Below are 23,864 nucleotides of genomic sequence, written 5' to 3'. Positions count from 1 at the left end.
GGCTGCAGGGGACCGAGGAGAGTCCTGGAGGCATCATTTGATAGATTCCAGAAGACCTAGACACCAAGGTCACAAGGTTTTTCAGTTTCCATTACCCAGGCTGGAGTGCAGTGTTGTGATCACAGCTCACTGCAGCCTCCCAACTCTTGGGCTCAAGCAATCCTCCCACCTCAGCTTCCTGAGAACTACAGACTTATGCCATCATGGCCACCTAATTTTTACTGTAGAGATGGGAGTCTTGCTCTTACCTAGGCTAGTCTCAAACCATCTCCTCACCCAGGCTTCCCAAGGTGTTGGGATTACGGGTATGACCCACTGCATGCAGACTCACAAGATTTTTTTTTTCTGACAGCTCCACTCTTGCCCAGGCTGGAGTGTAATGGTGAGATCTTGGCTTACCGCAACCCCCACCTCCTGGGTTTCGAGCTTCCTGCCTCAGCCTCCCAAGTAGCTAGGATTACAGGTATGTGCCACCATGCCCAACTAATTCTGTATTTTTAGTAGAGACAGGGGAGTTTCTCCACGTTGGTCAGGCTGGTCTCAAACTCCCAGCCTCAGGTGATCCACCTGCCTCAGCCTCCCAACATGCTGGGATTGCAGGTATGAGCCACTGTGCCTGACCCCTCACAGACCTTTCTTGAGAGCAACTTGGGACAGCCACTGGAGATAACTTATGTTCATACTATCATCTGCCTTGCAATTTCAGAGCTAACAGACTTAATCCATGACACCCGATGGGCTTCAATTAACTGCAAGGGCTTCCTTTTTTTCTTTACGTTTGCCTCATGCGAGATCCTCCCACTTTTTTCTCATAGCTACTACCCTCGCTGGCCACCTTCCTCTCTAGAGCATGAGGGTCTTATAACTGGATTGTCACTACCCTCATCCCCTGGACATTGAACGGGGGGACAAGCAGGTGATGATAAGCACAAGCATCTTAAGATTTCAATATCCCAACTCAGCCAGGGTAAACCCAAAGCAGCTGTCTTCAGGTAGCCTTCTTACCAATTAGTTGATTTCACTGGCCTGACCAGAACAGGCTTTTGGACTTGGCTACCGACGTTGATTTTAGGCATTGGGTTTCAACTAAATTCATCACAATGTTGATAGTCCTTTAACTCAGACCTTGCTCATGAGCCGATTACTTACGACCAGAAATAATAAGCAATATACATAATGCAGAATGAATGGCTTTTTTGGGCTTTATTGGATTGGCAGTTTCCTCCTCAGCCTCACAGTCCCAGCATCCATTGGTCTATCCATCTAGCATGAGTTCTGTTCCAGAAGTGCTTCTTCGTAGTCTCACCCTGTTGCCCAGCTTGGAATGTAGTGGTGCATGCTCAGCTCACTGCAACCTCTGCACATGACTCTCAGGCTTCAGCCTCCTTAGTAGCTAGGACTACAGGCGCACACCACCACACCCAGCTAATTTTTATATATTTTTAGTAGAGATAGGGTTTTACTATGTTGGCCAGGCTGGTCTTGAACTCCTAACCTCAAGTCATCTGCCCGTCCTGGCCTCCCCAAGTGCTGGGATTGCAGGCATGAGGCACTGTGCCTGACCCTGATGCTCTTAACTGCTTGTCCTAGGAAACCTAATGTGTTCCCGTACTTTCCAGAGTCTTCTTCTGGACATAATCCTCAGGCTTGCTATAAGTGGGAGAAGCTGCCGCAACCTTCAAGCCAGCACCAGGGCTGTAGAAGTGGGTCTCCTCACCAGCATTTCAACCAAGTTGTGGGCTGAGACACTGGAAATGCACACACTGAGCATTTCCATTGGGAAGGATGAAGCAAGTGGCAGAGCTGGCTATGCCATGCTCTCCAGTGACATTCCAGGGGAAACACTCTTTAGGAAGTAACACGTCTGGCACCAGAGTTGACTTTTAATTTGTCCTAAAGCTGCTGAAGCAAAAACCATGATAAAACATTTTGCTTTCTTTTTACAACCCCCAGAACGCAAAAAAACAAAAAAACTGCAACAACAAAACCCAAACTATTTGTAGGAAAAAATGGTTTTGTACATGGGATGAAACAATATAAATTCAAAACTTACAGATAAGGGTTAGCTCTATCACTCAACTCTTTAAAAAGTTTATACGAATATCCAGTCAAAACCAACAAGGTATTGCCCTTGAAATGTTATCTATACGATTTCCAAGGAGACCACAGAACTGTATACTGTCTTGGAATGTCCTCAGAAGGCTCTGTCATTGATCAGGTAACAGTAAAAACCCCAGAGTCCTTTCTTTCAAATGGAAAAGGGAAAGCAGAGGAACAGAAGCTATTCAAACTTCGTCTTCTTTCCTTGTGGCTTGTGGTCACCTCCTCCTCCTCTGCCTCCTCGGAAGCCACCTCGCCCTACAGCGGGAAGGCAAGACACTGTTAAAGAATGCACACAAAGCTCCTCCTCCCCAGTGATTAGGAACCCTGACAGGGTACAGGGTCTGAAGCATACATGCTGTGTGGGATCTAGTACATACTGAATTCATCCCTGTATGCCTTACCTCCAAAGCCTCCCCGGCCTCTGCCACCAAATCCTCCTCGGCCTCCTCTGCCACCACCTCGGCCTCCAAAACCACCTCTGCCTCCACCACGACCCCCGAAGCCACCTTCACCCTTAGGTTTGGCCCAGTCCAAGGTAACTTTATTTCCATCAATTTCACCATCTTCCATGGCCTCCTTGGCAGCTTTGGCATCCTCCTCACTGTTGAAGTCTACAAAGCCAAACCTAGAACACCAAATGAAACTGCCCATTATAAAAAGCACCTGCTGTACACGTCCCAGGTGAACTGCACACGCTGGGAGTTGTCCCATGGAAAGTAGTCTTGTTTGGTTGGGAAGAGATACCAGTGACAGAGTAGCTCTCTATGGAAAACTAACTGGTGTGACAGCTTGAACCCCAGAATGTCTCACAGAACAGCCAAATATACCTCTGTAAAGACAGAAGGTAAAATAATGACAGTTCTGTGACTTCTCCTCTTCTTCTCGTGCGAATCCATAAACTGCCATCGACAGACAGAAAGGAGCTCAATGAGAAGACACAGGAGACTCGAGGGTCTCCGCAACAAAAACCCCTTCAAGTGGAAGCAGCACTCATGCTTCTTGTCCTTACCCTTTGGAGGACCCAGTTTCCCGGTCAGTGACTATCCTTGCCCGAACAGAGCCGTCAAATGACTCCTTTAATGTCTCTTCAGTGGTATCCTCAGACAGGCCTTTGACAAACAGCGTTTTGGATGGCTCTGGGGAAGAAAAAAAATTGTGACTTTATGGGAAGTCACAGTTTATAACAACACTGCATAATAACAGTGAAATTTGCACAATGCCTAGTATGACTATTGACCAAGAATGCTTGTCTTAGTGGAAAAGCAGTTAAAAGCACTTAAGCCAACTAGTTTTAATTCAAACAAGGCTGTTCTGAGTTTCCATTTCTAAACTGCCACTGCATAGTTGATCTCCTGCCCCAGATCTAATATGGAAAGTGGGAGAAGCAACCCAACCAAGTGCTGCCCACTGGAGGGGCAGGAAATTCACAGGCAAATTTGCTGCTCTGAGTTGACAGCTGGATCAGAACTTGACTATCTAGAGGAATTTTCTTGAGATTTCATCAATTATTTCTCAGGTAATCAGTCATCATATCCAGTTATTCTTCACTCAGTAGCAACAGAAAACACAGAATTTGTGCAAAAAATAAACACTGAAAGCACTGAGAATGCCACCCCCAACCACAGCATCCTATCCAGGTTAACTTACGGCTTCTGGCATTAGGTGATCCCCTGGGTCCTTGCAACTCCAGCCTGATGGCTCTGCCCTCAATTTCCCTTTTATTACAGGAATTTAAAGCTTCTTTAGCATCTTCAAATGAAGCAAACTCTATAAATGCATACCTGAGGATAAAGTTAATGCTTAGAGTAAGCAACCAGGCACATGTTCCTTCTCTCACATGATGCTGCCAAGCCCCTTCCCTCAAGTCCATACCTAAATGATGCTATTTTATACTCATTTATGTAGCTAAAATGATTTTGCTTTTCTGACAGGATCACACATGACCTTACCTTCCTTTAGACTTGTAGGACACACATAGACCATAACTGATGACATAAAGGTATTAATTATCTTACCCTTTAGATTTGCCATTTTGGTTCTGGGGTACTTTGATAAAAGTTGCTTTTTCAAATACTTCCTGAAGAGTTTCTTCTGTTGCACTGTAGGAGAGGTTGCTTAAAACCAGAGTTTTTGATTCACCTGCAGACAGAGATGCCACATTCTTAAAACTCTGACACAGTGGTTCCCAGCAGTACTATCTTATTCCTAAGAATTTCAGTGCTTGAAAGAGTTATTACACAAATACTGATGTAAGTGAAATCCACTTCTGTTACTCAACATATTCAGTACCTAGAATATGTTGCAATGTCCTGCTGGTTGTTCTTTATGTATAGGCTGACTACTGGTCTGTTTTCCTAGAACAATAATCTGAGTTCAAAACACACGGGGTCGAAGTCATTTAAAGTACAAAACGTACCTACAAAGGAAGCTTGACTTGCCTACTGTGTTCCAATGCAAAATGGTTTTAGAGCTCTCATTCAAGACTGGAAATTACTATGCCAAATAAGAGTACGACTAGAAGTATAATGTCCGTGATCTTCACTTACATTTAAGTAACTTTGATTAAAAAGTACTTAGGAGGTAAGAAGACACAAAGGATTTCTCTCCAATTCTGGAACCCTGTAACAAGCCTAATTTCTTACCACTCCAAGTGCTATTCTTTCCACCTCTATAGTCTTGATTTTGACCTTTCTCTCCAGTATAATACAGGGAAATAGATCGCCCATCGATCTCTGTTCCCTGCTTTTCTTCAAAGGTTTTCTCTGCATCAGCTTCTGTCTTAAATTCAATATAAGCAATCCTGCAATGGAGGAAGAAGAACTCGTGATTTTAAAAACCATATTAACACAAATGCTTTTACCTCAGCAACACAGAACTTGCTTCAGATCTGAGTACAATACATGCCCTTAGTTTTATGCCAATCAAAATGCCAAACTTCCCTTATCTTTAATTTTCGATCAAAACTTGAGCTTCCGCTTTCCCACTAAAAAGTTTTACAAAAACTCAATTTTCTTCATAGTTACTTCACCTCACCGAAAGCACTGCTACTGCTTACAAAAATTATTTATTATAAGCTAGGCACATTTCTTGCTCCTTTGTATGTATTAGCTTGTCTTTTAAAATCACCCTATCAGTATGTTATCCCCACAGTACAGATGGGGTAATGAGGCACAGGTTTACCGGTTAAATGGCCCACGATTACACACCTAAGAAAATCAAACCAACATTTCTTTTGTTAATACAGGAAAGTGCATTAATGTTGTAAAAACCCCAACATTTCAACAGACAGAACATACCCTTTACTTTTCCCATCCTTGCTGACTAATCTGATCTCCGCCGCATCTTCAAACACTTCTTTTAATTCATCCTGAGTGACTTTGTAAGGGAGATTTTTAGCCAAAAGTGTTCTCGCATCTCGTTCTAGATTAAAAAATAAAAATTAGCTGTATGGCCTAAAAAAACCCGAACGTTTGGAGAGACAATAAACAGGGGGGGAAAGCAGACATAGCCCTATTCAAAATAATGAGATCCCACGATATACAAGGCTCTGTGCTAAATATGGAGATACCGTGGTGGCAACACACAAGTGGTCCCTCCATGTTGTCATAGCTGATGTGAAACTATCTGTTTAAACTAGAGTTCAACCTAAAGTAGATGTGCATGCATTATTTTTAGAAAAAAAAAATACATTTACCAATTTAAAACATTACAACTGCATTAAGAAAAAAAGCAAAGGATTCAAACAGTAATTAGGGACCTAATCTAGTCTCAGTGAAGACAGACCCCTTTACATTAATTTAGGTGCATCTAATCTTATTCTCAAAGTGCTCATTTGCCTAACTCAGGAATTTACACTATAACACTAGCAAGCAGCACCGAGTACTCTTGTAAACACTGTAACTCAGTAAATTCCCACATTAAGAAGAAACCAAGGGGAAAAAATTTTTTAAAAATGAAAGGAAACGAACATAAATGGGTTACAAAGCATTTTCCCTAGCAGTCTAGCGCCTGAGTTTGCTGCATCATCTCCTAAATCATTACATACCTTTCTTACTGTCTTTTCCTTTTGGTTTCTCTAGTTTAATTTCATTGCCAAAGACTTTCAAACCAGTAAGTTCCAAGGCTTTTTCCAGGTCTTCAGCAGATTCAAAATCCACATAACCAAATTTCCTTCAAGGTGAAGAGGAGGGCAAAATTCCAACAGGTGAAAACACAAATCGAAATCCACAATATGTATTCCAGACAAATGTGATGGTGCAAACAAAGATCACATTAAAAAGCACCCCTGGTATTAGCAAAATAAAGTCAAGGCTCTGCAAATGGTAGCTACAGAACAAGGTCTCAGTATGAAGATATGACACGCACATTCACCTTTGAGGTCTTCCTTACTAGCTAAATTGCTTGTAACAATTGACCATAGCAGCTGAAAAGGACACCTATAAGCACTAATACAGGAGAATCCTGTCTGGATAAAAGCATTCACTATGACTAGTCAAGTCTAACAGTTTTAGGTACTTCCAAAAAAATAAACATCAAATTATTATTTTAAATTGAGACGGAGTCTTGCTCTGTTGTCCAGGCTGGAGTGCAGTGGCATGATCCTGGCTCACTGCAACCTCCATCTCCCAGGTTCAAGCAATGCTCCTAACACCAAATTATTAAAACTTACTGGCCAGGTGTTGTGGCTCAGGCTTATAATCCCAGCAGTTTGGGAGGGTGAGGTGGGCAGATCACGAGGTCAGGAGATCGAGACCATCCTGGCCAACACGGTGAAACCCCATCTCTACTAAAAATACAAAAAATTAGCTGGGCACGGTGGCACACGCCTGTAGTCCCAGCTACTCAGGAGGCTGAGGCAGGAGAATCACTTGAACCCAGGATGCGGAGGTTGCAATGAACAGAGATTGCACCACTGCACTCCAGCCTGGGTCAGAGTGAGACTCTGTCTCAAAAAAACACTTACTAAAGATTATTATTCCATCCTATACTAAGTTAGGATTAAGAAAATTGCACTTTAGGGGCTCTATAATTTGATTCTAACTTAGTTCACTAATGCTAATCCTTGAAGATGTTTACATTATTCATGTTTAAAAGCACCAGGCTAAAGTAACTGTGCTAATAGGGGAGGGAAAAGCATTAACAGACCCACGTGTAAGGTGCAGTGAAGCACTTACCTAGTCATACCAATTCTGACATCCACAACAGCAAGATCATTTTTAGCAAAAACATCGCTGATACCAGTTTTTAATTCAGGAGCAGACTTGTTAAAGTTTAGGTTTCCAACAAAGAGATTGAAAGCTGTGGTCGGTTCCGTGCCTATTCAAAAAAAGCTGAACTCAGTCTATTTGTAAAGTGTGGTAAAAAGTTAAGTTTCCAATGCAAAATTTCTATACACAGCACATCAGCACACTGCAATGTAACATCAGGTGTCAGTATTAAGTCCCTTTGTCATTCATCATTTGTGCTACTTATCTCCCCCACATCCCCTAATTCTGCAAGTTACCTTCCACTTTCTGTTTCTTGGCTTCAGGAGCTGCTTTCTGTTTGGTCATTTCCTTCTTTCGTTTTCCAGATGCTTCTTTGACAGGCTCTGGACAAGATGTCAAACAATGTATCACCCATCAATAGCCACAAACACTTAAGTGTCTCCTTTAAACATCTCATGTCAATGTATGTCAGAATCTAATTTAATTACCTTCTTCTTCCTCTTCTTCCTCCTCATCCTCATCATCTTCATCATCCTCATCTTCATCGTCATCATCATCATCCTCGTCCTCATCATCCTCTTCTTCATCTTCATCCTCAGCTACGTTCTTGGTTTTCACAGGAACAGGAACAGCTTTTGCAGCTTTCTTACCTTTGGCTGGCGTAGTCTCCATAGCTTCTTCTTCAGAGTCTGAAAGAAAAGCCACCTAATCAAAAAATTCCAGCAATCACCCAAAACAAGTATCGGTTTCAAAATCTAATGGACAGAAAGTGCAGTCCTGTCACCATGGTTAGTTAATAGTCATGGCAAGAGTAGATCACTTAGGGTCAGGCGCAGTGGCTCACACCTGTAATCCCAGCACTTTGGGAGGCCAAGGTGGGTGCATCACCTGAGGTCAAGGTTCGAGACCAGCCTGGCCAATATAGTCAAACCCCACCTCTACTAAATATACAAAAATGAGTCAGGTGTGGTGGCGGGCACCTGTAATCCCAGCTACTTGGGAGGCTGAGGCAGGAGATCGCTTGAACCCAGGAGACAGAGGTTACAGTTAGCCAAGATCACGCCGTTGCACTCCAGCCAGGGCAACAGAGCAAAAACTCAGTCTCAAAAAAAATTTAAAAAAAGATCACTTTGAAACAAAATCCTACCTTATGAAAAACAGACTGTGCTGCTGAAATTCTCTCAAGGCACAAAATCATTAATGGGTAATTAAGTCTGGCACACAACAAAAGCCCAGAGAATTCTCACAAGGATTCCAATCTCATCTCCAGGATCTCCAGGTTGTTGTGGAAGAAATATGTAGTATTGCTCCCAGAATCTCAAGATAACTTGCAAACAGAAGCCTAGTAACTGCCAAGAGAACACCTTACCATCTTCATCATCATCTTCATCATCCTCATCCTCCTCCTCATCATCCTCCTCATCGTCCTCATCCTCTGAGGCAGGGGCAGCAGCTGCTGCTTTCACCACTGCTGGTTCAAATTCATCCTCATCATCATCCTCGTCATCATCCTCATCTTCCTCACTGTCATCCTCCTCTTCATCACTGTCTTCCTTCTTGGCATTCTTGCCATTCTTTGCCCCCTTGGCTGGGATGGCAGCACCCTTCTTACCAGGAGTTGCTACCAATGCTTTGCCTGGTGTGGCTCCCTTCTTGCCAGGTGTGGCGACTGCTTTGGCCAGTGTAACTGTCTTCTTGGCAGGTGTTGCTGCTGCCTTTTTGCCTGGAGTGACAGCTGCTTTCTTGGCCGGTGGGGCAACTGCAACCTTTTTTGTTGGGGAAACTACCACTTTCTTTGCTGGGGTTGCAGCAGCCTTCTTGCCTTTCTTCTGAGGTATGACAACCTTGAGAATAAATGAAAACCAAACCAGTAAGAAGACAACCATGGTCCCAATTAGTGTTAGATTCTGGCAATGCCTGTGGTTCAAGACCACACGCCCCAGACACACGTTAGCATGAAACTCCGTATTATCAGGTGAATATCCAGGAATAAGGAACCCTTCTGAACACTTAAAATACCTCTGAATTCTTAAACCTCATACTTTCCCAAACCCCAACTTTCTCATCTGAAAATGGTAATAGTATCATCCTTACATGTTTAAGGAACAGGAATTGCTATGTGTAAATTATTCACAACCTTACACATAGGAGGCTCCAAGCATTAACCATCATTAAATCATGAGGCTCCTACAGTAGGTGCTGGTAGTGAGCTTGGTGAAGCTCAATTCTTAGGATCTGAGATGAAATGAAGATCAAATAGGCTGAATATCCCTTACAAAACGATCACACATCAAAGAGTGAGCATGTTAATTTGGTAAAATCCATCATTTAGCTACATTAATAAAGTCCCACTGAAATCTGCTTTTTGATTACTAGTTTTATCAGGCAATGTGTGGAAGAGTAAAACTTTTATTCAATTCTCAACGAGAAGTCTGAGCACAATTCAGTCCTCAACTGTCTTTATAGTGAGCAAATAAACAGCCAGGAGTGCTATAGGGTAAACGTTAACACAAAGGGCGGTGGCAGCCCTCAGTCTACACCAGAGACAACTGTAACACAGTGAGTAGTGTTACAAACCTTACATGTAATGGAATAGAGACCAATTAATCTTAAATGGAGCCCAGGAAAGGAAGCTGGTAAGGTTATCCTCAGACCTGAATACAACGCCCAGCTCTGCCACTGAGAGAACAGATCTTTCCCTCATGTCTAAAATGTGGGGGGTGAGGATAACAAGTTGAAACTGGACAAATGTAACAATTCAGCACAACAAATCGCATTCCAAGCCCTGCAGAGGCACATGGAAAGGAGATCCCCAGATCTGTCTCAAACTCACATTCAAATATTTAGCCAAATGACATCTTGACATGAATGAAGAGCTTGTGAAACACTCAATCACTACAACAGGAGATACCCAGATGAATAAAATCTTATTTTTATCATAGACATCCAATTTCATGTCCTAACTCCCCATTTTGTAGTTTTAACTTAATTCTGCATTGAGTTGGATGAAATTACCTCTTCTCCACTGCTATCATCTTCTTCTTCTTCTGACATTTCCTCATCTTCACTATCTTCTTCTACCTCCTTTGGAGGAGGAGCCATTTTCTTGGGGTCACCTTGATTTTTACCTGCCTAAAATGGACACAAGGACATCATTACATCTTCATTTCGGCATTTCAGGCCATTCACATTTTGCCATTACTGTTCAGTGTAAAATGCCATCATCTCCTTCCTCAGATCCATTTCTCATAGTGCCAAACAGCACAACGAACGTAAAAACTAGTCCTAATGGCAATGCAAGAGGGACTACTCTCAACCGCCCACACAATTTTGCTGTCAGGCTTTACAAACAGAAAATCAAACCTAAGGTAAAAAGTCAACCTGAAGAAAGGAAGAAATCATTTTTTCAGGTTGACTTTTTTCCTTAGGCTTTTTAAGTTAAGTACGCCCGTGTTTTAATACTTCAAATCCCGGTACCTTATTCTACAACCCTCATCCAACTCCAAATCCAAATTATGGGTGAAGGTCATTAAGGCATTTAAAAAAAAATAAGTACCTTGGTTTTCTGATGAACGTTATTCCTTTCCCAGCGAGACAACCCCGCCCCTTAAAGAGGCGGCGCGGCCACGTGGGGGTACCTGGTAGGCCACCACGTGCCAGAAACACCGCGGCAGAGCCACCTTCCGGGGCCCACCACGTGTCGGCTTGCCGGGCCGGGGTGGAGACATCCCGAGCGCAGCCCGTCCTCCGACTCGGGTCGATACCGCCATTTCCCACCCCAACGCACAGGTCCCTCTGGAGATTCCGGGACCCACGCGGCGCGGCCCACGTGGCAGGCCGCGCTCCCGGGCACGTGCGTCAGAAGTCGGGTTCTAGCTCGTACGCGTCGCAAGAGTTTGGTCTCATCTCCTCGCTCCGGGGCCTAGCGCCCCCTCCCCATGCTCAGTGACTCTGTCTTTCCCGCCGCGTTCGCCGCCCGCAACACCTGCAAAAGCTCTTCACCTCGCCACCAAGTAGCCAGAAACCGCGAGACCTCCCCACTAATCGCGCGAGACTTCCCGCAGCATGGCGCCCTAGAACGCGCCCGGGACTGCGCGCAGGCCCTCCTCCCCGCGGCGCCGCGCTCGCCCCTCGGAAAGCAGGCCTAGACCTCGGTGCTCGCACTCAAGGCCGCTTACCTTCGCGAGCTTCACCATGACGGCAGCTTATGGCGGTGGAGTGTGGAGCGAGCAAGTGGCGCAGATGAGCCCAGAGGGAGCCAAGCGACGGCGATGGCGGCCGCGGTACTGAAGATCCCGGAGCACGTACACCCTAAGGCCAGCCAGAGCTCGAGACTGAGGCGAAAGACGGAGCTTGCCCAGTAATCGCCTGTGGAAAGGCGACGACGGTGCCCTCGTGACTCCGCGCCGACCAACCAGAGCTCGCGGCCGTCCCTATTAGCCAATCTCGAGCCTCTAACTAAGAACGGCGCGGGGCTGGGAATGGGCGGGCCGAGACGGCCACGGGAGGGGGAGGTGCTGGCAGCGGCGTCGTGGGGGCGGGGCTCGCTTTGTGGAAGGCCAGCGCTGATTGGGCCGTGGGCGCGCGGGTCCCGGCCTGCGCCGTGGGACTGGCGTTTTTGGCGCCGGGTGTGAGGGGAGCGCGGGGGTGGTGTAATCGGACGGCCTCCGTTTCTCCAGTGTGGCTGGATCTCTGGACTCCGACAGCCCTGAAGTTCGAGGCCTCAGAGACCCCGCGCGCGGCCCCGGCACGCACTCTCCCCGCGGCTCCCGGCAGCCCGGAGCGAGGAGCCCTCCCGCGCCGGAAGTTCAGGGACCGTGGAGTTCCCGTTGGCCCTTTCGGGGGCACAGCTTGGCCCTGATGCCCGCGGCTCCAGGCATCCTCTTGAGAGCTCTTAATAAAGGCAGTCGCGGGTCTGTGCGACGTTTTCTGTGAGAAGTGCACGAACCTCCCCTACCCCACAGAACCTCAGGCGGGAGGTATTGCTGGTCACGGGAAACAGCCTCGGAGAAGTAACTTTCTGGCCTCACATGGCAGGGAGAGGTGCCTGGGCGGGCTGACCGTAGAGCCGGGCCTCTGACCGCCCACGGGTTCCCTGGTTGGTATTACGCCCCAATTAATGTGGTGGTTGCGAAGTCAGCGTCACCAGATGGCCCGGGAGCAGGTCGAGAGCCACCTGCAGGGCTCCCCGGCGGCAGGGCGGAGGAGGCCGCCAGGGACTTCCACGGTTCGCTTTGTGGGTGGGTCTCAGTCGGTGCCAGGCTTAGCAAACCAGAGCATTTCCCTCCGTCCAGGGCCTCCCTGAGATCCATCCCATCCATAGACCCAGGTGTGGATCCATCTATACTTCGTCGTTCCTACTGAACCAGGATACCTGCAGCTACGTCTGGACTTGTTTAAAAATCACCTGAGTCTGGGCGCGGTGATCCACGCCTGCAATCCCACCACTTTGGGAGACCGAGGCCCTTGAACTGGCAAAGCGAAGGTTGCAGTGAGCCGATATCGCGCCACTGCACTCCAGCCTGGGCAACAGAGCGAGACTGTCTCAAAAAGAAAGAAAATTATTTGTTAAGGCCGGGCGCGCTGGCTCATGCCAGTAATCCCAGTACTTTGGGAGGCTGAGGCAGGAGGATTGCTTAAGTCCAGGAACTTGAGACTAGCCTGGCTAACAGTGCGACCCCGTCTCAACAAAAATAAATAAATAATTAGGGGGGCGTGGTGGCGCTCACGTGGAGTCCCAGCTACTCTGGAGGCTGAGGTGGGAGGATCGCTTGAACCCGGGAGTCAGAGGTTGCAGTGAGCCGAGATCGCACCATTGCACTCCAGCCTGGGCAACAAGAGTGAAACTCCGTCTCAAAAAAACAAAACAAAACAAAACCCTATCTCAAAAAAAGAAAATTATTTGTTAAATGAGTTAAGTATTTAGGTAGAAGCAGCAGCAGGGAGAGCCGGCATGGCCCAAGTGGCGTTGCTTTGGAGTTAGTCTGGGGCAGCAAAATAGCAATATCTAACACTTCATAATGCTGACTCAGTGCCAGGCACTCTTCCAGCTCTTCACATATTCATTCACTTGCTCTTCAAAATAACCCTTCCAAAAAGGTATCACTGTTTTACAGAAACTGGGGCATAGAGGTAAATTAACTTGTCCAGGGTCACATAGCTAGCAGTGGAGTAGGATGTAAGTGAAGACACTGCTATGTCATCCCAGTTTCTTTCTTTTTTTTTTTTTGATACAGAATCTCACTGTCACCCAGGCTGGAGTGCAGCAGCAGGATCATGGCTTACTGCAGCCTTGACCTCCCCAGCTCGATCCTCCCAGCTGAATCAGTCCTCCTGCCTCAGCCTCCGAAAGCACTGGGATTATAGATGTGAGCCACCACATCTGGCCTATTTGTTTCTAAATGCTCTTTTGTTTTGAAAATGTGAGTTATTGAACTGTAAAGTACACACGTAGTACAAAATTCAAAAGATTCAAACAGACGTACAGTAAATGAAGTCTCCCTTCCCTCCCTGTCCTCTAGGACTCCCAGTCTCAAGGCAGTGCCAGTCTATTGTATATCCTTCCAGATTCAGTCATACATGCAAATAGACAAGTATATTTGTTATATTTAATGCAAACGCTACATATACACTGTTCTGAACTCTCCTTTTAACTATGTGTATCTTGTAACTCATCTTACATAAACATATATGGAGCTGCCTCTTTTTTAATAGCTACGTGGCGTTCCTTGTGTGGAAGGATCACAATTTATCTAGTCACCATTACTGGACATTTAGGGTTGTTTGCTATGTTTGGCCATTACAAACTGCTATAGCAAATAACCTTCTCACATGCTTTATTTTACACAAATCATCTGTAGAACAGCTGGGTCAAGGGTATGGCCTTTTACATTTGATAGATGTTCTCCCAAGTACTGGGTTATCTGCTGCCCCTGAGCTCCAAGGCTGACAGTGCTTCACATTTTAGCAGAGGAGGAACTAGATGGTGGGGAGGGGTGTGAGCATGGTTCTCATTCTTGTGGGGAGTGTGACAGCCTCAGCCACCAGCCCAGAAGCTCCAGGGGTACCACTGCCTTGAGCGGCCACTGGCTGCCTCTTCAGGCCTGCATTGACCTGGCCCAACTCTGCCTGCTGCTGTGGCCTGGCTGCCCCTCCCTATACCTGTGTAGCGAGGCACCCACTTGGAGCACCCATGGGTACTTCTGGCCGCTGAGACCCAGTCAGCCATAGTGGGCCTCACACTCATGCTAGGGTCCCACAGCCCAATGGAGGGGGTCTGCAGGCTTCCAAGGATTAACTCCACTTCCCAGGTCTGGGGCTATAGGAACTAAGTATCTCGGTTAGGCTCCAACCAGCCAAGAAAAATCACACTGAGTATTTTAAAAAGAGGGAGTAAGGGAGTTTAGTGCAGGGACATGGTGACATGAGAGAGAATTGCTGATGAGAAGCCGAGGGGACTGAGCAGGAAGCAGCTACCCCCCACTCCAGGCTTTTCCACTGAGGGCCATGATGAGGGGCAAGGCTGTTGCCAGGGAAGCTTCAGAGGGTCTGAAGGTGGGGATATCCTGTGTCTCCCCTGCTCCTCCCCCTGAGTTGCAGGTGGGGCTGGCCAGATCCAGCCAGCATCCAGCTCACAAAGCCTGCAGGGTGAGCCCCCACCATGGTGGCTGAGCAGGACAGGGCTGGGCACCCCAGCTGGCCGGAAGGACCACAGCCTCAGCTTCCAGAGCTCCAGGTCTGCCTGAGTGTGGAGGCCTGGGGTGTCTGCTGTGAAGGTCCCTTTACCAGCCCAGCCTGCTTTTGTCTTTCAAGTTTGCTGAGGCCTGTGCATACTACCCAGAACTTCCCCAGCACTTTCCCCCAGATGCCAAAGGGGGACCCCAAGCTCTTCCTCCCTTGCCAGGCCTTGCTTGGGGTGTTAGCAAGTCTTCCCCTGCAGGAAGCACCTGTGCCTCGGGGTCTCAGGGGCCAGAGCTAGAGAACCCAGCCTCTGTCTTCTGGAGGCAGCCTGAGAAGCTTCGCCTGCTCACCCAGAGGTAGAGTCAGCCCCTCACCACCAACCTCAGGCCCCTGAGCCCCCTGGAGGAGGCTACTGAGGGCCCTAGATCGTTGCTATCCCCGACTTCCCTGCTGCACCTTCGAGGCCTCTCCATCCAGGAGGTGGGGCCCTGCTGGAGAGAATCTGTGATGATGCAGATTTGGGGCCTCCAAATGCCCTGCCCTCCCAGCAGCCGCCCTGGTAGCAGCCACAGCTGCTAGCCCAGATAGATCACCTTCCAGGAAGTCCTGACCGTTCTCATTTCCATCTCCCTGGCCTCTATGCCAAGCCTCTTCCCTCAGGCCCCTGCCTCTCCTTCTCTGCCCTCCCTGTCAACAGAGTTACCCTATCTTCTCCTTCAAAGGAAAGGACAGACCTCCCAGAGGGATTCCCACCCTCTGATTTACATACATTCGCAGACATGCTGAGCGCTCCCTGCCACTCCAAGACCCCAGGGAAACCAGTCTTTCTCTAAAGCACCCCTTCTCCTGTGCCAGTGAGCCCCTCCTCACCCCTCCTGGGGGTCCCACAGCAGTGACCTCCTCAGCCATTACCCGCCATTTTTTGTTGTTGTTGTTTTGAGACTCATTCTGTTGCCCAGGCCAGAATGCAGTGGTATGAACACAGCTCACTGCAGCCTCGACCTCCCAGGCTCAAGTGATCCTCCTGCCTCAGGCTCCATAAGTAGCTAAGACTACAGGCGTTTGCTGCCACACCCAGCTACTTTTTGTATTTTTTATAGAGACAGGGATTTGCCATGTTGCTCAGGCTGGTCTCAAACTCCTAAGCTCAAGTGATCCTCCTGCCTGGGCCTCCCAAAGTGTTGGGGTTACAGGCGTGACACTGTGCCTGGCCTGCCACCTGCCATTCCAATACCTCCTTCCCTTCCGTTTCCCTTTGCAGGAACAAGCTCCTGGGAAGGGTTGACAACAGTTGCTCGCAGCTCCACCAGGGCCCCCAGGTTGCCAGCCCCTGCAGGTGGCCTTCAACCCTGCCTTCTGCAGACACCCTCTAGCCACAAGGACACCTTGCAGACCTTATCTCTTATCTCTCTTGACCCTTCTGCAGCTTCTGTCTCTTGACTGCATCCTCCTTGGAACTTCCCCTCAAAGAAGAGTGTTTCCACCTTTCTCTCTTCTCAACATTCTCTCACTGGTAACCCCCTTATCCAGTGGCTTCAGCTACCATCTGTGTGTACCTCACCTACTTGGAGCCACTCCTCCAAGCAGCTCCTCCTTCCTGTGGGCGATGCCATCTGATGGTGCCCAGATCAGGGGCTCTTCAGGAGCAACTTTCTTCCTCAGTAACCCAGTGGTTTGGCAGACATCTCCCTTTGGTGCCCTATAAAATTTCAGACTCTCTGGGCGCAGTGGCTCACACCTGTAATCCCAGCACTTTGGGAGGCTGAAGAGGGCAGATCACCTGAGGTCAGGAGTTCAAGACCAGCCTGACCAACATGGAAAAACCCTGTCTCTACTAAAAATACAAAATTAGCTGGGTGTGGCAGCACATGCCTATAATCCTAGCTACGTAGGAGGCTGAGGCAGGAGAATCGCTTGAACCTGGGAGGCAGAGGTTGTGATGAGCTGAGATGGCACCATTGCACTCCAGCCTGGGCAACAAGAGCAAAACTTAGTCTCAGAAAAAAAAAAACAAAAACTTCAGACTCCAAATAAAGTGTTCCACTCTGATTTCAGCCTCTTCCACCCATGAACTGCTGTCTTTCCTACCTCAGTAAAGGAGAAACAGCTCCCAGCTTGCCTAGCCAAGAGCTGGGATGTTGTCTTAGTCTGGAGCTGCTGTCACGTTACGTGGGATCCCTTTTAAACAACAGAAATGTGTTGCTTGTAGTTTTGGAGGCTGGAAGTCCAAGATCAAAGCACTGGGAGACCTGGTGTCTGCGAGGGCTCTCTCCTAGACCGTGCCCTTTTTGCTGCTTCTTCACAGGCAGAAGGAACCCACAGGCCCCTGTAAGCCCCTTTTATAAGGATACTAATCCCATTCTCGAGGGAGGAGCCCTCAGGAGCCGATCTCCTAAAGGCGCCACCTCTTCATACTCTTGCCTTAGGGATCAGCTTTCAACATATGAATTTGGGGGGACACTAGCATTCAGATGGTAGCATTGTCTAGACCCTGCCCTCTCCCTTAGCTCCCAGACCCGGGGCTTCCCTGGCCTGGGCTTCGAGTGTCTCTGGAATGGGTCCGCTCTCCTTTCCACTGCCTTTCTCTTACTGCTCCTTCTCAAGTTCCTGCCTGGATTAACGCAGCCATTCTGACCTATCTTGCCTGTATCTTAACCCACCACACGGCAGCCACATCAGTTTTCCTCAGCAGCAGATACAAACACATTCTTCTAATTGAGGGATTTCAGTGACTTCTGACGGCCAACAAGAGAAAATCCAAGTGTCTCAATCCACCACTGAAAACTCCTTCGTGAGGCTGGGCATGGCGTCTTGCTCCTGTAATCCCTTTGGGAGGCCAAGGCAGGTGGATCACAAGGTCAAGAGTTTGAGGCCAGCCTAGTCAACATAGTGAGACCCCGTCTCTACTAGAAATACAAAAAATTAGCCAGGTCTAGTGGCAGACACCTGTAATCCCAGCTACTCAGGAGGTCGAGGCAGGAGAATTGCTTGAACCCTGGACGCAGAGGTTGCAGTAAGCCCAGATCGCACCACTGCACACAAGTCTGGGTGACAGAGCAAGACTCTATCTCAAAGAAAACCCATTCCTGCTACAGAGAGGGAGTCTGAGGTGAGGTAAGGCACTTGCCTCAGGCACAACACTTAAAAACTCAATAATTGAGATAAATAATATTTAACTGCAATATTTTTTTAATTACTGGGAAAAATCCATAATGAAAAAAGTCAGAAATTTATCTTATTTTATATTTTTGAGGCAGAGTCTGACTCTGTGACCCAGGCTGAAGTACAATGGTGCCCCTTGGCTCACTGCAATCTCTATCTCCTGAACTTAAGGGGTCCTCCCATCTCAGCCCTCAAGTAGCTGGGAATACAGGCATGTTCCACCATGCCAGGCTATCTTTTAATTTTTTGTAGAGATGAGGTCTTGCCATGTTGCCCAGGCCAGTTTCAAACTCCTGGGTTCAGTTCATCCTCCCTCCTCAGCCTCCCAAAGTGCTGGGATTATAGGTGTGAGCCACTGCGCCCAGTCAAAATCAGAATTTTATTTTTATTTTATTATTATTTTTCCTGAGACGGTGTCTTGCTCTGTCGCCCAGGCTGGAGTGCAGTGGCACAATCTCAGCTCACTGCAACCTCCACCTCCTGGGTTCAAGTGATTCCCCTGCCTCAGCTTCCCAAGTACCTGGGACTACAGGGGCCCACCACCATTCCTGGCTAACTTTTTTTCTTTTTCGAGACAGAGTCTCCCTCTATCAACCCAGGCTGCAGTGCAGTGGCGTGATCTCGGTTCACAGCAACCTCCACCTCCTGAGTTGGAGTGATTCTCCTGCCTCAGCCTCCCAAGTAGCTGGGATTACAGGTGCCTGCCACCATGCCCAGCTGTTTTGTATTTTTAGTAGAGACACGGTTTCACCATGTTGTCCAGGCTGGTCTCAAACCCCTGACCTCAAGTGATCCACCCGCCTCGGTCTCCCAAAGTGCTGGGATTACAGGTGTGAGGCACTGCACTCTGCCTTTTTTTTGGTATTTTCAGTAGAGATGGGGTTTCATCACGTTGGCCAGGCTGGTGTCAAACGCCTAACCTCAAGTGATCTGCCTGCCTCAGCCTCCCAAAGTGCTGGGATTGCAGGCATGAGCCACCGTGCCCAATCTAAAATCAGATTTTTAAATGAACACAGATCACTATCACTGACATTTCTCTTGCCTCAGGATGCACCGTGGCTTGCACAGCAGTCACTGATCCTGTCATTTAAAATTTGATAAGTTCATCATGGATTTTCTTGCATTAATTTTTATTTTTAAATATTGCCGTAAAATATTATGTTGATCATTGACATTTGGGGCCTTAAATTCTGTATGCAAGACAACTGCCTCACTTGTCTCACACCCTAGTCCTGGTCCTATGCCCAGACTCCAAGCCAACTGGACCACCCGTCTTCTTCCAGGCGGCCCTCTAAGCTCTGTCCCACCTCCACCTCTTCTTGTGCTCCTTCCCTTGCCCAAGATGACCCCCTCCATCTCCAGCCTCCTGGTCATCCGGCCTAAACCACCTTCCTGGGGTCCTCCCTGTAATTCCCAGGCTGGGTCAGATCCTCCTTGTGCTACTGCACCAGCTGCACAACACTCGAAAGTGAGCAAACTTATGCGTCTGTCTCCCCACTCCACTGTGAGCTGCTGCTTTTTTTTTTTTCCAAGAGAGATGGGGCCAGGCACCTGTAATCCCAGCACTTTGGGAGGCCAAGGGGGTTGGATCACCTGAGGTCAGGAGTTCAAGACCAGCCTGACTAACATGGTGAAACCCCATCTCTAATAAAAATATAAAAATTAGCTGGGTGTGGTAGTGGGCACCTGTAATCCCAGCTACTCTCGAAGCTGAGGCAGGAGAATCACTTTAACCTGGTAGGTGGAGGTTGGAGTGAGCCTAGATCGCGCCATTGCACTCCAGCCTGGGTAACAAGAGGGAAATTCCATCTCAAAAAACAAAACACAAATTAACCAGGTGTGGTGGCATATTCCCGTAGTCCCAGATACTTTGGAGGCTGAGGTAGGAGGCTGGCTTGAGCCCAGGAGGCAGAGGTTGCAGTGAACAGTGAGCTGACATGGGGCTGCTGCACTCCAGCCTGGGCAACAGAACAGGAAAAAAAAAAAAAAGGAAAGAAAGAAAGAAGTCCTCTTACCTCAGCTGCCCAGAATGCTGAGATTACAGGCATAAGCCACTGTGCCCAGCCTGAGAGCTGCAGTTTTGCAAGATGAAAAAGTTCTAGAAATAGGTTGTACAACGCGACTGTACTTAACACTACTGAACTATACACTTAAAAATGGTTAAGATAGTACATTTTATTTAATTTTATCACAATATTTGTTTCATGTATACATCTAATACCATATATCACAATTTTTAAAAATTGTGATAATTTAGATAATAAAATGATTTAGATAATAAAAATTGAGATAATTTAGTGGTGACTCACTCCTGTAATCCCCGCACTTTGAGAGGCCAAGGTGGGCAGATCACTTGAGGTCTGGAGTTCAACACCAGCCTGACCAACATGGTGAAACCCCATTTCTACTAAAAATACAAAAATTAGCTGTGCTTGGTGGCTGTAATCCTAGCTACTCGAGAGATTGAGGCAGGAGAATCACTTGAATCCGGGAGGCAGAGGTTGCAGTGAGCCAAGATGGTACCACTGTACTGCAGCCTGGGCGATTTTTTGAATAATAAATATATTCAAGAAACCAAAAAATATAAAAGGAGCAGGTCAGGTGTGGTGGTGTGCCTATAGTCCTAGCTACTCAGGATGCTGAGGCAGAGTCTTGCTCCATTGCCCACACTGGAGTGCAGTGGCGTGATCTCAGCTTACTATAACCTCTGCCTCCCAGGTTCAAGCAATTCTTCTGCCTCAGCCTCCTGAGTAGCTGGAATTAAAGGTGTGAGCCACCACACCTGGCTAACTTTTATATTTTTAGTAGAGATGGGGTTTCACCATGTTGGCCAGGCTGGTCTCAAACTCCTGACATCAGGTGATTTGCCTGCCTCAGCCTCCCAAAGTGCTGGGATTATAGGCATAAGCCACCATGCCCGGCCAAGGTAGATCATGCCTGTGAGTAGCCACTGCATATAGAGAGATCCCATCTCAAAGTAAAATAAAACAAAAGACAGTTAAAAGTCTCTCTTGCACTCGTCTTCCATTTTCCTGGTTCCTAATTCACTACCCTATCCAGGTAACTGCTTTTAAAAATGGTTAACCCAGCTGGGCATGGTGGCTCAGGCCTGTAATCTCAGCATTTTGGGAGGACAAGGTGGGTGGATCACTTGAGGTCAGGAGTTTGAGACCAGCCTGGTCAACATGGTGAAACCCCGTCTCTACTAAAAATACAAAAATTAGCTTGGGCATGGTGGCGCACGCCTGTAGTCCCAGCTACTCAGGAGGCTGAGGCAGGAGAATTGCTTGAATCCAGGAGGCAGAGGTTGCGGTGAGCCGAGATCGCACCATTGCACTCCAGCCTGGATAACAACAGCAAAACTCCATCTCAAAAAAAAAAAAAAAAATTCAGGCCTGGCACGGTGGCTCATGCCTGTAATCCCAGCACTTTGGGAAGCCGAGGCGGGCGGATCACGAGGTCAAGAGATCGAAACCATCCTGGCCAACAAGGTGAAACCCCATCTCTACTAAAAATACAAAAATTAGGCCGGGCGTGGTGGCTCACGCCTGTAATCTAACACTTTGGGAGGCCGAGGTGGGTGGATCACCTGAGATCAGGAGTTCAAAACCAGCCTGGCCATCATGGTGAAACCCCATCTTTAAAAAAAAAAAAAAAAAAAAAAAAGAGAAAAAAAAATACAAAAATTAGCTGAGCATGGTGGCACACGCCTGTAGTCTCAGCTACTCGGGAGGCTGAGGCAGGAGAATTGCCTGAACCCAGGAGGTGGAGGTTGCAATGAGCCGAGATCGCACCACTGCACTCCAGCCTGGTGCCTGACAACAGAGCAAGACTCTGTCTCAAAAAAAAAAAAAAAAGTTCAAAAATTAGCCGGGTGTGATGGCGCACACCTGTAATCCAGCTACTCAGAAGGCTGAGGAAGGAGAATCGCTTGAACCCGGGAGGCAGAGGTTGCAGTGAGCTGAGATCCCACCACTGTACTCCAGCCAGGGCAGCAAGAGCAAAACTATGTCTCAAAAAAAAAAAAAAAAAGAAGAAGAAGAAGAACTGAGACGCTTGGCACATCCCTGTAATCCCAGCACTTTAGGAGGGTGAGGTGGGCGGATCACGAGGTCAAGAGATTGAGACCATCCTGGCCAACATGGTGAAACCCCGTCTCTACTAAAAACACAAAAATTAGCTGAGCATGGTGGCACATGCCTGTAGTCCCAGTTACTCGAGAGGCTGAGGCAGGAGAATCGCTTCAATCTGGGAGGCGGAGGTTGCAGGTTGGGCACGGTGGCTCGCGCCTGTAATCCCAGCACTTTAGGAGGCTGAGGTGGGCTGATTACCAGAGGTCAGGAGTTTGAGACCAGCCTAACCAACATGGAGAAAGCCCGTCTCTATTAAAAATACAAAAATTAGCTGGGCTTGGTGTCACACATCTGTAATCCCAGCTACTCAGGAGGCTGAGGCAGGACAATAGCTTGAACCCAGGAGGTAGAGGTTGCAGTGAGCAGAGATGGAGCCACTGCACTCCAGCCTGGGCAGCAAAGCAAGACTCCATCTCAAAAAGAAGATGATTTTATTTTATAATAACAAAATCAATAGAAGCCATGTAATGTAATAGAAATTTTTGGCTGTAATGTGGATAACTGGGAAATTTCCCGTATAGTATGTGACAAAATGTAACTGGAAATTGATAGGGCAGTGGGAAGGCTGGAGAGATGAAACAGATGTTCATTTTCTTCTTATGTATAGGATTAGGGTTTGCTTTTTTTTTTTTGAGACACAGTCTTGCAAACATCTTTTCCAGAAGCCATTTCCCACAAAAGAGTTCCCCAGACTGTCCCTGGATTACAGCCCCACCTTTGTGCCCAGGCAATGTGGTGGTTATGATAATGTGTGTTCCTGGGCCACCTGCCCCACCCCTAGCCCCAGGGGGTCAGCACCAGAGTGGGGGGCAGAGGCGGGTACCCAGAGAATGATCAGGGGAGCACCTGGAGAATAGAGAAGGGTCACGGGAGGCCACTCCATTGCCTCTGCAGCCAGAAAACACCAATTTTTTTTTTTTTTTTTTTTTTTTCTGCGACGGAGTCTCACTCTGTCACCCAGGCTGGAGTGTAGTAGGGCGATCTCAGCTCACTGCAACCTCAAGCCTCCCGAGCTCAAGTGATTCTCCTGGCTCAGGTTCCCAAGTAGCTGGGATTACAGGCGCCTGCCATCACGCCCGGCTAATTTTTGTTTTGTTTTAGTAGAGATGAGGTTTCACCATATCGGCCAGCCTTCTCTCAAACACCTAATAGATGATCCGCCTGCCTGGGCCTCCCAAAGTATTGAGATGACTGGCATGAGCCATCGCACCAGGCCAGAAAACTCCAATTTCCTTATCTATAGGGGGGATCATCATCTTACCTTGCTGATGGAAGGCACAGGGCAGTTCAAGAGCGACAGTAACGTGCTGCCACCGTCACTGGGGTGCTGTAGCTGATGGGAACTCCTGCAGAATGCTCCCTCCTCAGCTGTATTCTCTTCTACGAAGATACTGTCTGGGTCACGAGGCGCTTGGCCACTCCACACAATGTCCTTCTCTCCGAGAGGCGCAGCAGGGGCTCAAGTGGCCAGCAGGTGGCGGCGCCGCGGCAGGCTGGGTCTGGCACAGCTCTGGAGCGGCGCTCGGGGAAAGAGGGGGCCAGGCCTCTCCAGGCAGCCCCTGAGCCTCGTGCCTTCCTG

The 23,864-nt window shown here is 47.9% G+C and overlaps 1 protein-coding gene and 3 non-coding genes across 4 annotated transcripts; all 4 read right to left on the bottom strand.

Annotated features, from left to right (window-relative positions):
- Positions 1-1,863: 1,863 nt before the first annotated feature.
- On the bottom strand, positions 1,864-11,660 carry NCL (nucleolin). The gene is made up of 14 exons (XM_012434093.3): positions 11,489-11,660; positions 10,326-10,442; positions 8,680-9,154; positions 7,799-7,999; positions 7,607-7,693; positions 7,278-7,419; positions 6,149-6,273; positions 5,400-5,523; positions 4,746-4,903; positions 4,119-4,242; positions 3,751-3,884; positions 3,113-3,239; positions 2,505-2,728; positions 1,864-2,358 (listed from the first exon to the last, which is right to left on the bottom strand). Exons 1-14 carry the CDS (start codon positions 11,504-11,506, stop codon positions 2,282-2,284), a joined length of 2,133 nt encoding a protein of 710 aa, XP_012289516.2. The 5' UTR covers positions 11,507-11,660; the 3' UTR covers positions 1,864-2,281.
- Positions 2,903-3,040, bottom strand: LOC135273729 (small nucleolar RNA SNORA75). The gene has a single exon (XR_010341539.1). It is a non-coding gene; the product is annotated as a small nucleolar RNA SNORA75 (small nucleolar RNA).
- On the bottom strand, positions 3,560-3,639 carry LOC135273733 (small nucleolar RNA SNORD20). The gene has a single exon (XR_010341543.1). It is a non-coding gene; the product is annotated as a small nucleolar RNA SNORD20 (small nucleolar RNA).
- LOC135273732 (small nucleolar RNA SNORD82) lies at positions 7,500-7,569 on the bottom strand. Its single transcript, XR_010341542.1, has one exon. It is a non-coding gene; the product is annotated as a small nucleolar RNA SNORD82 (small nucleolar RNA).
- Positions 11,661-23,864: the final 12,204 nt, after the last annotated feature.

The sequence above is a fragment of the Aotus nancymaae genome, unplaced genomic scaffold (assembly GCF_030222135.1).
Source record: "Aotus nancymaae isolate 86718 unplaced genomic scaffold, 86718_ANA_hifiasm-v0.15.2.pri h1tg000008l, whole genome shotgun sequence".
Taxonomy (NCBI): Eukaryota; Metazoa; Chordata; class Mammalia; order Primates; family Aotidae; genus Aotus; species Aotus nancymaae.
Note: the sequence above shows the minus strand (reverse complement) of the source record. Positions and strands in the feature narration are given on the sequence as shown.

Excerpts from the sequence above, each read along its gene's own strand:
- NCL (XM_012434093.3), bottom strand. Across the intron at positions 5,524-6,148 it reads AGGAAAAGACAGTAAGAAAG|AACGAGATGCGAGAACACTT; the intron begins GTATGTAATGAT and ends TTTTTAATCTAG. Across the intron at positions 4,904-5,399 it reads AAGGATGGGAAAAGTAAAGG|GATTGCTTATATTGAATTTA; the intron begins GTATGTTCTGTC and ends CCTCCATTGCAG.